Source organism: Callorhinchus milii, unplaced genomic scaffold (genome assembly GCF_018977255.1).
Source record: "Callorhinchus milii isolate IMCB2004 unplaced genomic scaffold, IMCB_Cmil_1.0 Scaffold2, whole genome shotgun sequence".
NCBI lineage: Eukaryota > Metazoa > Chordata > Chondrichthyes > Chimaeriformes > Callorhinchidae > Callorhinchus > Callorhinchus milii.
In genome coordinates, this window is record NW_024704743.1 from 36,434,885 (window position 1) to 36,447,777 (window position 12,893).

Here is a 12,893-nt window from a genome sequence, read left to right on the forward strand (position 1 = left end):
GTAAAGAAATACATTTCATTCAGTGCTGGGTTGCATTTAGCAAAGGAATAGAATACAAATCAAAGCATTGTTCAGTTAAAAACAAACTGAAATAACAAAAATGGCAGAAATGTATTTCTAGTGCATTATATTTTTAATTTAAGTTAATATCTGCTGTCTGGACACTAGTTAGACTCACATATCAAATACCCTAGGCAGCAATAGCATTGAACAGTGTGCTCAAGGGTAAGAAAGGCAAAACTAGTGTTTAGAAATCTACATTATGAGGAAAGGTTGGGGATGTTTGGCACCTACTCTTTGCAAAAAAGGAGACTTTAATGTGATTTAATAGTTCTCAAAGTTGTAAGTGAATTGGTGTAGTTGATGCAGAATAATTGGTCATACTGATGAGGATTTCTGAAACTATGGGGCACATTTTAGAAATGAGAAAAATATGGTGCTCAAAGCAGAACCATTTTATACAAAGTGTGGTATACAGAATAAGTTACCAGTGAAAGCTATTGAAATAAATTGAACAAAAAGGTTTGCAACACAACTCAATCAGTTTCTGAGAGAAGGGATTAAGGGACAGGGTTTGAAGACAGGTAGGTGAGGTGGCAATCCATCAATTAGGGGCAGTGGAGTCAGCGGCAAATGGCCATTTGCTGTTCCCAAAATGTTCCACATTTTGTGTGTTCCTAAATATTGTGTTCCCATTTAAAATGTGCACTTAACAAGCAGTCTAAATAGTACTCATAAAGAGCTGTGAGATTTGGGTCCAACTGGATGACTGACAATAACTCGCTTGGGTCTTTGTACATCAGATCTGCTCACTGAGATACTTCATCAATCCACTATAAACACCACCGACACTAAGCTGCCCCGTTTACATAGTCAGCTCTATAATTAACTGTTGAAAGCATTTATGCACAAATCAATGAAAAAATATTGCCGGAGTCAAATTACTCCTCAACTACCAGCAACATTCTTAACCATTTCCCAACTATACCAACACAATGATGTATTAACTGGGACCATTCAAGAACCAAGACTTACATAGCTCCCAATGTTACCACAACCTCAGTTGCACTACTTACAATTACTTAATAAGAGTACAAATAACATCAGCTTTTCACATACTCACACTGTTCCTTTTAAAAGGTCACTTCTTTCCAATTGTAATTCCAGATGCTACAAAATCCTACTCTCGCACAACTGCATTTTAATTCATGGAAAACAGCTTGGGAGGTCATACTATCATCCAGTTTTCCCCCATTTACATTTCTTACAGTGTAGCTTTTTAAAACATCATCTTCATGCACATACACCAAAATAAAACTAATCTACTACAATGAAAAGACAGATGTTAACCTGACATCCTACTGCTAGATGAAATAAGGTTAGGAATGGCATAGCAGACATCTACACAGGCAACTATATGACTATGTTAGCAGCTTTTCACACTCTGGCATTCCTCGGAGTCTAGCACAGTTGGGCCAGAGTTGGTATCACTGGCAGTGTGTCTCACCCCCTGGCAGATTTGTCTCTGCCCTATTTTTCCCTCTGCCAAACACGATGGCATATTGTGGTTTCATCTTCCTCATCATCTGACCTGTGGAAAATCATTTGTCATTAAACAGTTGTTTTTGCTGCACGTTTCAGCCCCAAGTGGTTCTGACTTCTTTATGGTTCACTGACAAAAAAAAGCACCTTAGATTCTTGGGATTTACTGTTAATAATGACAGGAGACCGCTTTCAGTCACCACACTGGTAAATTAACACAGCAGTTTTGGTACCTTTAGTCATGTCAATCTACATCTTTAAATTCTTAAAAGTCAAGGAGAAGTGGCACTGTACTCCCCTCCGAAACCTCCCTCATCTTCACTCAGGTTCAACAAATCTCGTTACTTTAAGCTTCATTACAGAGAATAATTTACTGTAATGAACAAAGTGAGCTTCGGGTTCCTTTGATTCTTTGAAATTTTCTACTCATTTTATGACTCAACCCAGGGATCTCCTGTACCATGTGTCTGACGCATGTCCAGTGTTAAATACATTGTACAATGAAAATACCACTCACCAGGCTGATGCCAGTCTGATTAGGTTGACTGTAAACACAACTATCTGAATACTTTTACTGCAAATCTAGATTACTTTATGTATTGACAAAATCACTGAGTCTGTCCTGAGCAGTCAGTGTTACTGTAATAGGTTGATGAGCATTGGAGTTTGTGATAGGAACCCCACAAGCAATACCACAAATAAGACCCTTTCACAACTTAAAATACAGCACCTAAATTTCCCTTTGCAGTCCAACAATTAAGAAAAGTAAGAGCACACAGAAAAGATCAGCTTTATAACAGAAAGAGCATTGCCTCCACCTTTTACCTTCAGGACAGTTTAAGTAAGCAAGAATTACACAAAATAGCTTTCAATCCATTTTTTTTGCAGTAAGACGTAAAATGAAATAGAGAGATCAGCACATCCGTCCTTACCTTGGAGTGAGTCTTGTGAGCTCATCAGAGGGGTGAAGGATGCGGCAGGTTGTAAAGGTAAAGGTAGCGCTGGTGTGTGACATACATTTACCAGGATAGTGAACTGAAATAAGAGAAATCAAAAGAGGGAAACAGCAGAAAAACACACATCAGCAGCAAGTAAAAAGCCAAGAATCATCAATGGTTATAAAAATATTCTGCACCAGATTTTGCAACCCTTTCTGCCCCATTCATCCAAGCGTTACAAATGGCTCCAAATTCTCCATTTAGAACACCCCTGATCAGATGCTCAGACAGTATTGTTAATTGCCTTGAGCCACTCTCCTAACGTGAATGGCAATGTATAAATGCAAATTTGTTTTGTATTATATCCTTTAGATCCAGATTTGGCCATAGTATTCTGCCAGGTGCTAGGAGCATTGTACCTGAAGGAACACATTTTGCTTTGTTCCAACTAGATTCGAAAGGGGTAAAAATGGTGCAGAAGGAGGTTATTTCAGTGTCAAAATCACTAAGATCCCAAATCAACAGAATATTGATGCAAGAAATGGATCAATTGTTTGGATCTAATCATGTGGACATCGATTCGCTTTCAGAAATCAAAACTGGGACATGATTGCACAGGCTGCATCTGGAAATCTCTCATTCATGCTTACTTTCATCAAGTCCTGGATGAGAGCTAACTTTCTTCAGTTGAACATCAATAAGACCGAGGCCCTGCTGATTGGCTCCCGTCAGCACCTCCTCACCTCAGGCGCTGACAGCATCACCATCCATGGTTACACACTCCACTTCGCTAAGCCAATTCGGAACCTTGGGGTCTTGTTGGACCATCAACTATTCTTTCTACCCCACATCTGTGCCATGACCCGATCTGCCTTTCCCCACCTCTGCAACATCTCCCGGCTCCGCCACTGTCTCACACTGCAGGCCACCGAAACCCTCATACACGTATTCATAACATCCAGGCTTGACTATGCAAACTCCTTGCTTGTCGGCCTCCCCAACTCCTCCATCCATAGACTGCAGATCATCCAGAACTCTGCCGCCATGTTCTCTCCTTCACCCAACTCTGCGACCCTATCATCCCATCCTCACCCAACTCCATTGGCTTCGTATCACACAGAGGATACAGTTCAAGATCTTGGTGCTCACCTAGAGTCCTAGAGCCTTTTTTTTATTATTAGTGGAAGTTATTTATAGTCCATTTCTATTTAAAAGAAAAATTCAAACTTGCTCCTTATATTTGTTCCCATCTCCTTCCATACTTTTACTGAATTAATCCCATCAATCATCCTGTATCGCAGCCTGGCAATCATGACATGACAACAAAAATCTTTGAAACATCTTAAAGACGAAGACTATGAGAATGTCTACCTGCAGTGGAACATGAAATGAAACTGTATAATCATTAAATATCACAATGGAGTATTTTATAATCGACAGCCAGTGAGAACTCTGACAAAATGATGAATGCTGTAAATAGGCCTGGAGAAACCGGGAATGCTGCAGTGCAGTGGAGCAGTACAGTAAAGTCACATACTAGTAAATTGGTAACTGTGGTTTGAAAATTCACATCATTATGAATCTGAAGTCCTCTCAAATCTGGCCAGCAGCAGAGTACCTAGTTTGAGCTGTCAATCAGCATACTCGCTGACTCAAAAATCACCAGGGATCATAGGTATCATAGCATAAAAGCAATGCAGAGATTTGAAATATAACCCGAGACATCGTTGAGTAGTTTGGGTCAAAATCAGTCACACATTTGTCTAGAAGTATCAAAATATGCAAGATGTGTGAACGAAGGTGAAATAGAACATCGCCAGTTTGAATTCAAATAGATTTGCAATGTATTTCAATAAACTCCTGTGTATTTTGGTTTTAATTAATTACCCGTTTGTAGTATGTAGTAGGTCAGTGCCAGAGCCAACCATGTACATCACATAATCTGAACCTATTATATGTAACCACACAATCTTACTCACAAGAGACCACAAACCCTTCATAGTTGCACTAATTTGCAGTATTATTCCCCATGTACCAGCAAATGAAATGAAGATGAAACTAAAAATCTTGGTACTGTAGAAAATTATAAATACTGAAGAATACAACGAGTAAAAAGTGGTAAGCCCTGAAAAAAATTATATCGATCTAGTTTAGATTTATTTAAAACTAATCAAAATATTAGCCCTACTATCAGCTCAGCTATGAGCATCCTTCTAACGTAAGGTAAGCTAGTCTCCAGAGCTACATTCTGGACAGAGGAATAGAAGTTGGGAGTATGCTCCAAACAGGGAAGCACAAGGAGGGATAAAATGAGCGGAGAGATTTAGAGGTTCAATCTATAGGTTAAAGTCAGCGTATTATACATATTAAAGATTTAAGTATGGGAAACATTTTTATGGCACTCATTAGGTAGCCTTTCAAAATATTTTCTGAATTATCCACTGTCCTCAATCCATTAGACAGTATCCCACAGTTGCTAACTGAGGACCATCTACTTCTCTATGGCAATATCAGTGAGAACATCAAAGGAGTCACATGTGGATAAATCTACCATGGGGCCAGTCTGGACAGTCGGGGCAGACGGGCGGGAGGGGATGCGGGAAGAAAGAGGGAGAGAGAGAACTAATGAACGAACGAATGAAAACAAACAATGCAAAAATATATTTAATTTAACCAAACATAAGAAATAATAAAGTGTATTTTGAATTAAAATCCTTAGATTATCTGAATGTATAAGGAATGAAAGTTTTTTCAGGCCAGTTGTGCTGAGTGCTTTTTTCTGCGCTTGTTACTAGTCAAATAGTTAATTTTTAAACCTGGACTAATCCAGTCAGAAAATAGGCCTTCAGTGCTTACTATGAAAAACAACACAAACTATATAGATGGCACTTTGATGTGAAGAATGAAACAAACTCTCTAGTATTTAGCATCCTGTCAAATGCTAATGTCACGTGACAGGAGATGCTCTCTCACCAGAAGCCTGTTCAGCATCCGTTGACTCCTGGGTCTCCACTCTGACTGGTTGACACTGGCTGAGTAAAGTCTGGCTTTGTGATACAGGCACTTGTGCATTCGACCTCTCACCTGAGGTCTCCCTGTGCTGAATCGGCGACGAGGTAGATAAGCCCCGAAAAGAAGGTTACCCGGCTCATCTTCCTCGTAGTCCGCTAAGTGGTACACCTCCTCAACATCCAACTCCAATGGCCTGAAGCCCTTAGTGACAACACCAGGTCGTGGGTCAAGAATTCCTCCCAAGTTTGGCTGGGCCAGCTGCTGCCAGTGGTGCAGAGTTGCTGAACCTGAGGATGTAAAAGGATCATTTAAAATTTGCATAAAGGTGTCAAAACAAGGTGAATATTAACTGGAGTTAATTCACCACAAATTCATTTCAAGCAAAGGGTGAAATTACACTGCTACATTATTATTATTCATTAGTTCATTATCACACTACTACTCAAATATACCTGTTTTTAAAAGATAGTTTCTCAAATTTAATCCATTTGCAAGAACAATATAAAATCAACATATTGCACGATACATTATTCTAACACAACCACAACCACAATCACAAAAAATGTGAAAGATATTTTCTGAGGCAAAATATACCATATGATCTGAGGTTTCGAACCTTTAAGAAGCAAATGTGGTATTATTGCAGCATTCCAGCGATAGGTTAGAACTGTTCAGGTCACTAACAATTACATTTTCTGGTTTCTTTGCTTTTTGTTGAAACAACGTTTTAATAGTTGCTCTATTGAATAGTCGTTAAGGACGTCAAGGAGAAAATCACTGCCTGCTGGTCAATAGAGCATGAAGGTGTTATAAGTAAAGTAGAAGGCCTGCTTATAAAATTGAATAAATGTTTGTCATTTGCAGGAATTTCACTGCTATGTTCCAATACAAAGGTCTTCAAGCTATGAACCTCCAAGGACTATGGAAGCACATTGTCACAACACATTGTGCACCCCGATCTTGTAAAATAATTTTCATTTAACTGTGTTCAATAAACAAAAGGCAAAGTATGCCACAAAAGGCAAGGTCATTGACCTGAAGAGTTAACTCATATTCCTCTCTCCACAAATGCTGCCTGACCTGCTGCGTTTTCCCAACGACTTCTGTGTTTATAACTGTGTTCAACGTTCGCCAGAAGGGTCTAATAAATAAATGCTATTAATAAATTTCTGTCATTACTCTTCACATCAGCAGTTATTAAATGTACATCATGTTCTTGTCAAACCTCATTACAAAAGTATCTTTTTCGATCTAACTCGACTATTCAACTTAACCAGATTCTATACCAATTTAACAGATAGACAAACAACTATTTCCAATTATTTAAGAAAGATCGCATTACATGAAGTGACACAGGAGGAAGAAAACTTAATTAAAACCCACTTAGTAAAGAAAAAAGCAGAAGAAATCAAACAAACGAATGATACAAAATAACACTGGTTTCTTTTCTCCAACAGAAACGGTGGAAGGGAGGGGGAATGATTTCTTAGAACATGCCAGATTCGTTTATATATTCACAGATCACTGGTTTCTGACAGTTGTAAGTTTTTAGTCATTCAATGCCAATAAACTTTAAAAACTCTGAAAAGTGATGTTACAATCTTCAGAAGCCAGTAATCTGTGGCATAAAGCAGAAGAATGAATAAAAATCAAACTGAGACAGAAACCAAAGTATAAGGCAGAAATAAAATGTTTATTAAAAACTAAAAGGAACAGAATGAATTACCAATACTATATACCTTTACAACATTCACAAACACAATAATAGCTTAACTGAACGGAACACTAAATATTCTCAACAGTGTAGTTTAAAACAATGTATATCTGCCATGCTTTTGTGAATACTGAATATTTGCTTGAAAAATGCACATGAATGACTGAGTCCAGCAACAAGCTTAGTAATAAAACCCTTTGAGTCCTAAATTCCCTTTGCATCTTGTATTTTATGAACATGATTCTATTGCTCCATTAAGCAAGAACAGTGAGGATTGGGAACACAAACCAGATATTGCACAAAATAGCAGATACTGGATTTCTTCTTAAAAGTGAAAATTCATTTTTCTTAAAAAAAAGGTAAGTGAGCATTGTAATAATCCTCAAAGGGTCAAAAGGCAACTATAGCTCAGAAGATCTCAAACCAACACCTTGGCTGGCTATCTCTGAAATAGAAGGAATATTTGGTGCAAAGGTTCCCTGATTTTTTATGATGCATCAGGGACCAAATAGAGTCAAAGACGAGAACATAAAGAGGACGGTGCCTCCTATCACCTTCCAAGGGCTTCACGATCTGCAATTTCTCTGGCAGGTAGGAACGACTGCTGAACGACATTCCTGAAAACCCCGTAAAGTCCGAGATTCCCGAGAGGTTTGTCCCCAGTGACATGATGCTTTCCGTGGGTGTAGTGGAGCCACTTGAAAGTCCATGCAGCTTTCTCTCCCTTTCATCCTCAAAAAACTTCCTTTCACAGAGATAGTTGTCCCGCCGGAGTGACAGCCGCCGGAGAGCTGCCTGCAGATCCCTGGAGCCAGGGGTTCCAGGCTGCCCCAGCTTCTTATCCTTGTCCTCATTTCTGAAACAAAAAAATTAACACACCACCAATGCTACGGTTAGTACTTCTCCAATTACCACAAGATTTGGATGAAGGAGGCCCTTGTGCCCAGCTGTTCCCATCCCTCCACGAATACCACCCTAATGTCCTCCCATCACAGCATCAAGCTTCTTTTTTAAAGATGATCCCAGTTTCCTGGTCTCAGCCACCCTTCCCTGCCAACCTATTCTGGTCATTAATTATCTTGGTTACTACAAGCTTAATACTCACTTAACTATCTCAGCCCAAATTTACAGGAATACTGAAACCTGATGGGAATAAAAGAACTGGATGAAAGGACCAGGGGTATAGCTACAAGTGGTCTTGGATGGGTCACAGCTGACCCAATTAGCACCCAGGCCCACCAGTTACTCTTTGCACTGTCTCATACCTGATGTCCTCCCGATATGAAAGGTGTTTTACAAATGTCATTTTGCACTCATACCTCCTGTTTTGGCAGTCTTCCCATCGCTCTCCATGGTGCGTCAGCATGGAGAGTGACAGGAAGAGCACTGCAATGGGAGGTGTGATACATTGCCCGCAGATAGGAATGGAAATTTGGTCATTTCCCATCCACCATAAATTGGTGCCCACCCAAATTTCCATTCCTAGCTTTGTCACTAGAAAGAACACTTTCCACATTCTTGGTACCTGGGAAGGAATTCACAATGGAATGAGGAGAGCAAAAGCCCATCTGATCTCATCACTCCAGACCAGCCGTCCTACCGTCCCCCATCACAACATCAAGCTGCTTTTTAAATGAGTCTAGTGTCCTGGTCTCAACCACTGTTCCTGACAACCTGTTCCATCTGTTGATTACACTCTGCATAAAGAAAAGCTTCTTGGTATCTGTCCTGAAAGTGCCCTATATAACTTTAAACATATGTCCTGTTGTTTTACTATCCTGATACATCCTATAGTATTGATCTACGTTTATTTTTTGAATCCAATTTAAAATTTTGTACACCTCTATGAAATCCCCTCAGTTGTCTTGTCTCTAGACAGAAGAGCCCTAGTGTGTCTAATCATTGCTCACAACTCATTCCTCTAACACTGTGGATCATCCTTCTTGCTCTCCTCTACATCATTTCTATGGCCTGGACAGTCCCTTTGTGTTGCAGCGACCAGAACTGTATGAGTATTCAAGGTCCAGTCTGACCAGAGCACTTCATTTGGACTCGGTGATTACAGCTAAAATACCAGGCCGAATAGCCTACCATGTCATACATTTCTATGGTACATGAAAAACAGCCCTGTCAAAATTCGATCTCTTCACCTTTTTTATGTTGTTATTCTATTTCCTTATGTCTCTTTGAGCCATGCACAGACACAGGGGGTAGCATTCCAACCTGACACAAACTTTGCTCTTAACTACAACTTGCAGTTATATAATGTCCTTCACATAGGATAATGTCTGAATGCTAGCTGTAGGGAGGTGTACAAGGCAGGCCATGGGTGACTGGGCACGCTACTTACTGTATGCCGATGCCTGGCCTGGGTTCACCACTTCTCCTGGTCAATAATTCAAGAATAAAAGAAAAACATACTTTAATTGAATAGAGCAAATGTGTCTTAAAGGACTGTTACTCAATTTTCCTCATTAATGTAAACCTGTGCCCCACCACATCAGGTCCACACTATCACTTTCTGGAACGACCTTTTAATATAAAGCCTAGTTTCCTTCCCGTTGTAAAGTGGATTTTCCTGAAGCAGGGCTGAGTCGCTAGCTCTCTTACCCAGTGTCAGAGGATTCGGTTTCTAAAATGATGCTGTTGGTCTTGTTGTCTATGACGATGTTGGAGATATCACTGCCATAAAAGCTGGAGCGAGGAGTGCTGATACAGCTTGAGAAACAAGAGTTCAAGCCGGAGGACTGATTGGATCCAGGGATATTCATGGGTGATGGGGCCTGCGATCTCTGCTTCACAGCCTGGTTCACTGTGCGTACAGTCTCAAACACTTTCTTATGCTGTCGTCTGTAAAAACATGAGATTATTATTCAAAGGAAGTAGCTGTTGCCTGCCAGGAGATGATGGACAACAAGTGTTGCTGTATTTTTTTCTCTCTTTCTGATTTAGATAATTATTTGGAGAGGACAAGTTTGCAGGGCTATGGGGAGAGAGCCGGGGAGTGCGATTGATTTGGATAGCTCATTTCAAAGAGCCCGAGCAGACACAATGGGCCAAATTGCCTCCTTCTGTGCTGTATAATTCTATGATTCTATGATTCTCTTTAACACCAATCAAGCAAAGATTAATGCTCAGTTACTGGTGTTGGTGTGGAATAGCACTCAGTCACCAACGTGGGCAGAGATTAGTGCTCGGTCCTTTTGTAACAATTCTTTCACAAAAAGTGCTTTGCTGTAATTAAACCCTTATATTTCGCCCCCAAGTACATCACATAAAGATGATGGGCTGGTTGTTTCTGCGAGTTTGTGGATGCCTAACTTTGCCCCTCAAAGCCTGAAATCCCCTGTCAAAAAAAATCACACTTCTTAAAAAAGGTGTAATTATTGGCTAATACTTGTTATAGAAAGTTGCTGATGTTGTAATATTCTAACCTCAAAAATTAACCCCGATTGTTTTGTTTTTGATGCTTTTATGTCCCATTTAGAAAAGGAAAAATAGCTTTAACAAAACCACATTCCAGAATCTCCAAGCACAGTGTACAACTCTGCCAGCCTCATTACTAACTGATTTTAGTCCCGTTTCCATTATTTAGACACCACTTTTATATTAGCAACTGACATGTCAGACCTCTGAAAATCTATAAAAGGCTCTTAAGTGCATAATAAAGGGTAATTTAGGTTAATTAAACCATTACTACTTTACCAGGTTATTATAATGATTTGAATGAGCATTTGACATGGCAGCAATCAATAATCTAACAATTAAAAAACACTGCAGTGCTAATGCATGTACATACTTCTGCTCGTGGGCCGGTGAGTTGTCCATCTGCAGCTCTTTACGCATTGACCCTTCAATTTCCGCTGCCAAAGAGTCCTGTTCAATGAAAATGAGACACGACAGGATAAGGTCATAAGGGAATACTATGCTGGATAAGGTGGACATTCTAATCATGTTTTCTAACGCTAAGTGGGTTGGGGGAGGGGACAAAAGTGCAGGCATACTTCCACCATTAATTCCACTGTCAAACTATTCAGGTTTGGAGAAAATAAAATAGATGGGATTCCAAATCCTCCTCACCCATTGCAAACCTTGACGCACAGGTTGCACATATGAAATCTTAGCTACTCTGTACTTCCCAAATAAATCTGCACTTAAACATTCATCCAACCAAGGCTATGAGCCAAAACTCAAATAATTTAGCAAGAACACAGTATTGCTCTTGAGAGGCATGGGTATATTGACCGAGCTCCTCAGAGGAAGTTTCATCAGCAATTACAATGGAGATCTGTGTAGCTTTCCTTGAAAACTAAATTGCAACGTGCGTTCAATTGGATTAACCCAGTGAGAGTAAACCATAGCTCTTCAGTCTTTTGCACAAACAAATCCAAAAACTTAAATTGGGTCTATCTTACCTTAGTTGTGCAACAGTGAATACGTTGTTTGATTTGTTTTTGGGTTACAAAGATCTTAACAACTAAATTGTATCCAAAGTAAAGAGTGTTTTGAGACTTTCTGAAAGTTTAGTCTACTTTGCAACCATCCCAGATGAGGAAATCGCCCCATATGTTAGCAAAAACAAATACAGTGAATTACGATTTCTCATTCTCCAGAATAATATAAATCTCAAACTCTGTTCTTTACAGCACAAGATGTACAATTCTCACATGGTGAGAAATGTAGATCTTGGTGACATGTTTGGCAACATAATGTTGGAATTGAGCAGGGTTTGAATATTGAACTCAAGGAGTCCAAACGGAGAAAAACATTTAGTGCAGTGAACTGCTATTCTTAAAAGGAAATTAGAGTAACATAACTGGCGCACTGGTATTCCAGTTCTAGATGCTTTCAAAATAATTTCCAGATATGATAAGGCTCTATTTATAACACACCTGTCAACCTTAAATCACATCAGTAAGGCAAATCCCTTTATAGTTAAAGTGCAATATGTTGACGGACAGCTTGATTTGAAATTGCAATCCATTCACTGGGATCTAATTGCAACATCAGGCTTCTTCTGCTTCTTACTCGGAAATAAAGAAAGACCTCATTTAACAATATTGACAGAAGAAGATAACTTTTTTGTAATTTAGTTTGTTTAAAAAAATGTTTAGAATCAGGCTATGGTTGCAATGATTCTTGAGCGGGAGCAAGGTTAAAAGGAACCTAGTTGAAGCCTGCAAGTAGATGCACCGACTAACGAGACCTTCACCAAACAGCAACTACAATTCATTCTTTCTGCGGTTATTGTGTTACCAAAGGGAAGAGGCCCAGGGAGTGGTAGCGCCGTGGTGTGCTGTTTGGCATGGTTTTGTTGCGCAGGTTCTTGACTTCTTCCTGTGCTTCATGTAGCATTTCCATACATTCTGCGTACTTGTCCTCCAGCTCTCGTAACTAAGGGCAAAAATAAATACATATCTTAAAAACGCATCCATATATGGAGGGGTAGGGGAGGAGCTGAATAGATGGTGGCAACACCAAAGAAAACCTGCTCTCAATTTCCACCAGAGCGCTCTGGTTAGCAGCACGTACACAAGTTGCCTGATGATGATTCTCTTCCACCATCTGACTGCACCCCCCCACTTCCCACAAAGCAACAGCAAAGCAGCTAAAGTCAGGAACTCAGTTCACAACCCTCCCTGTCACTCCCTGGTGTCCACACTAACAGGTCCATTCTGTATAGCACA

At 39.8% G+C, this 12,893-nt stretch overlaps 1 protein-coding gene across 1 annotated transcript in view; it reads right to left on the bottom strand.

Annotated features, from left to right (window-relative positions):
- Window positions 1–12,893, bottom strand: part of trak1a (trafficking protein, kinesin binding 1a) — a 102,809-nt gene that overhangs the window by 5,047 nt on the left and 84,869 nt on the right. Inside the window, 7 exon segments of the mRNA XM_042332309.1 lie at window positions 2,475–2,577; window positions 5,454–5,618; window positions 5,621–5,779; window positions 7,761–8,062; window positions 9,817–10,056; window positions 11,006–11,082; window positions 12,463–12,600. Coding sequence (XP_042188243.1) covers window positions 2,475–2,577; window positions 5,454–5,618; window positions 5,621–5,779; window positions 7,761–8,062; window positions 9,817–10,056; window positions 11,006–11,082; window positions 12,463–12,600 — 1,184 coding nt within the window.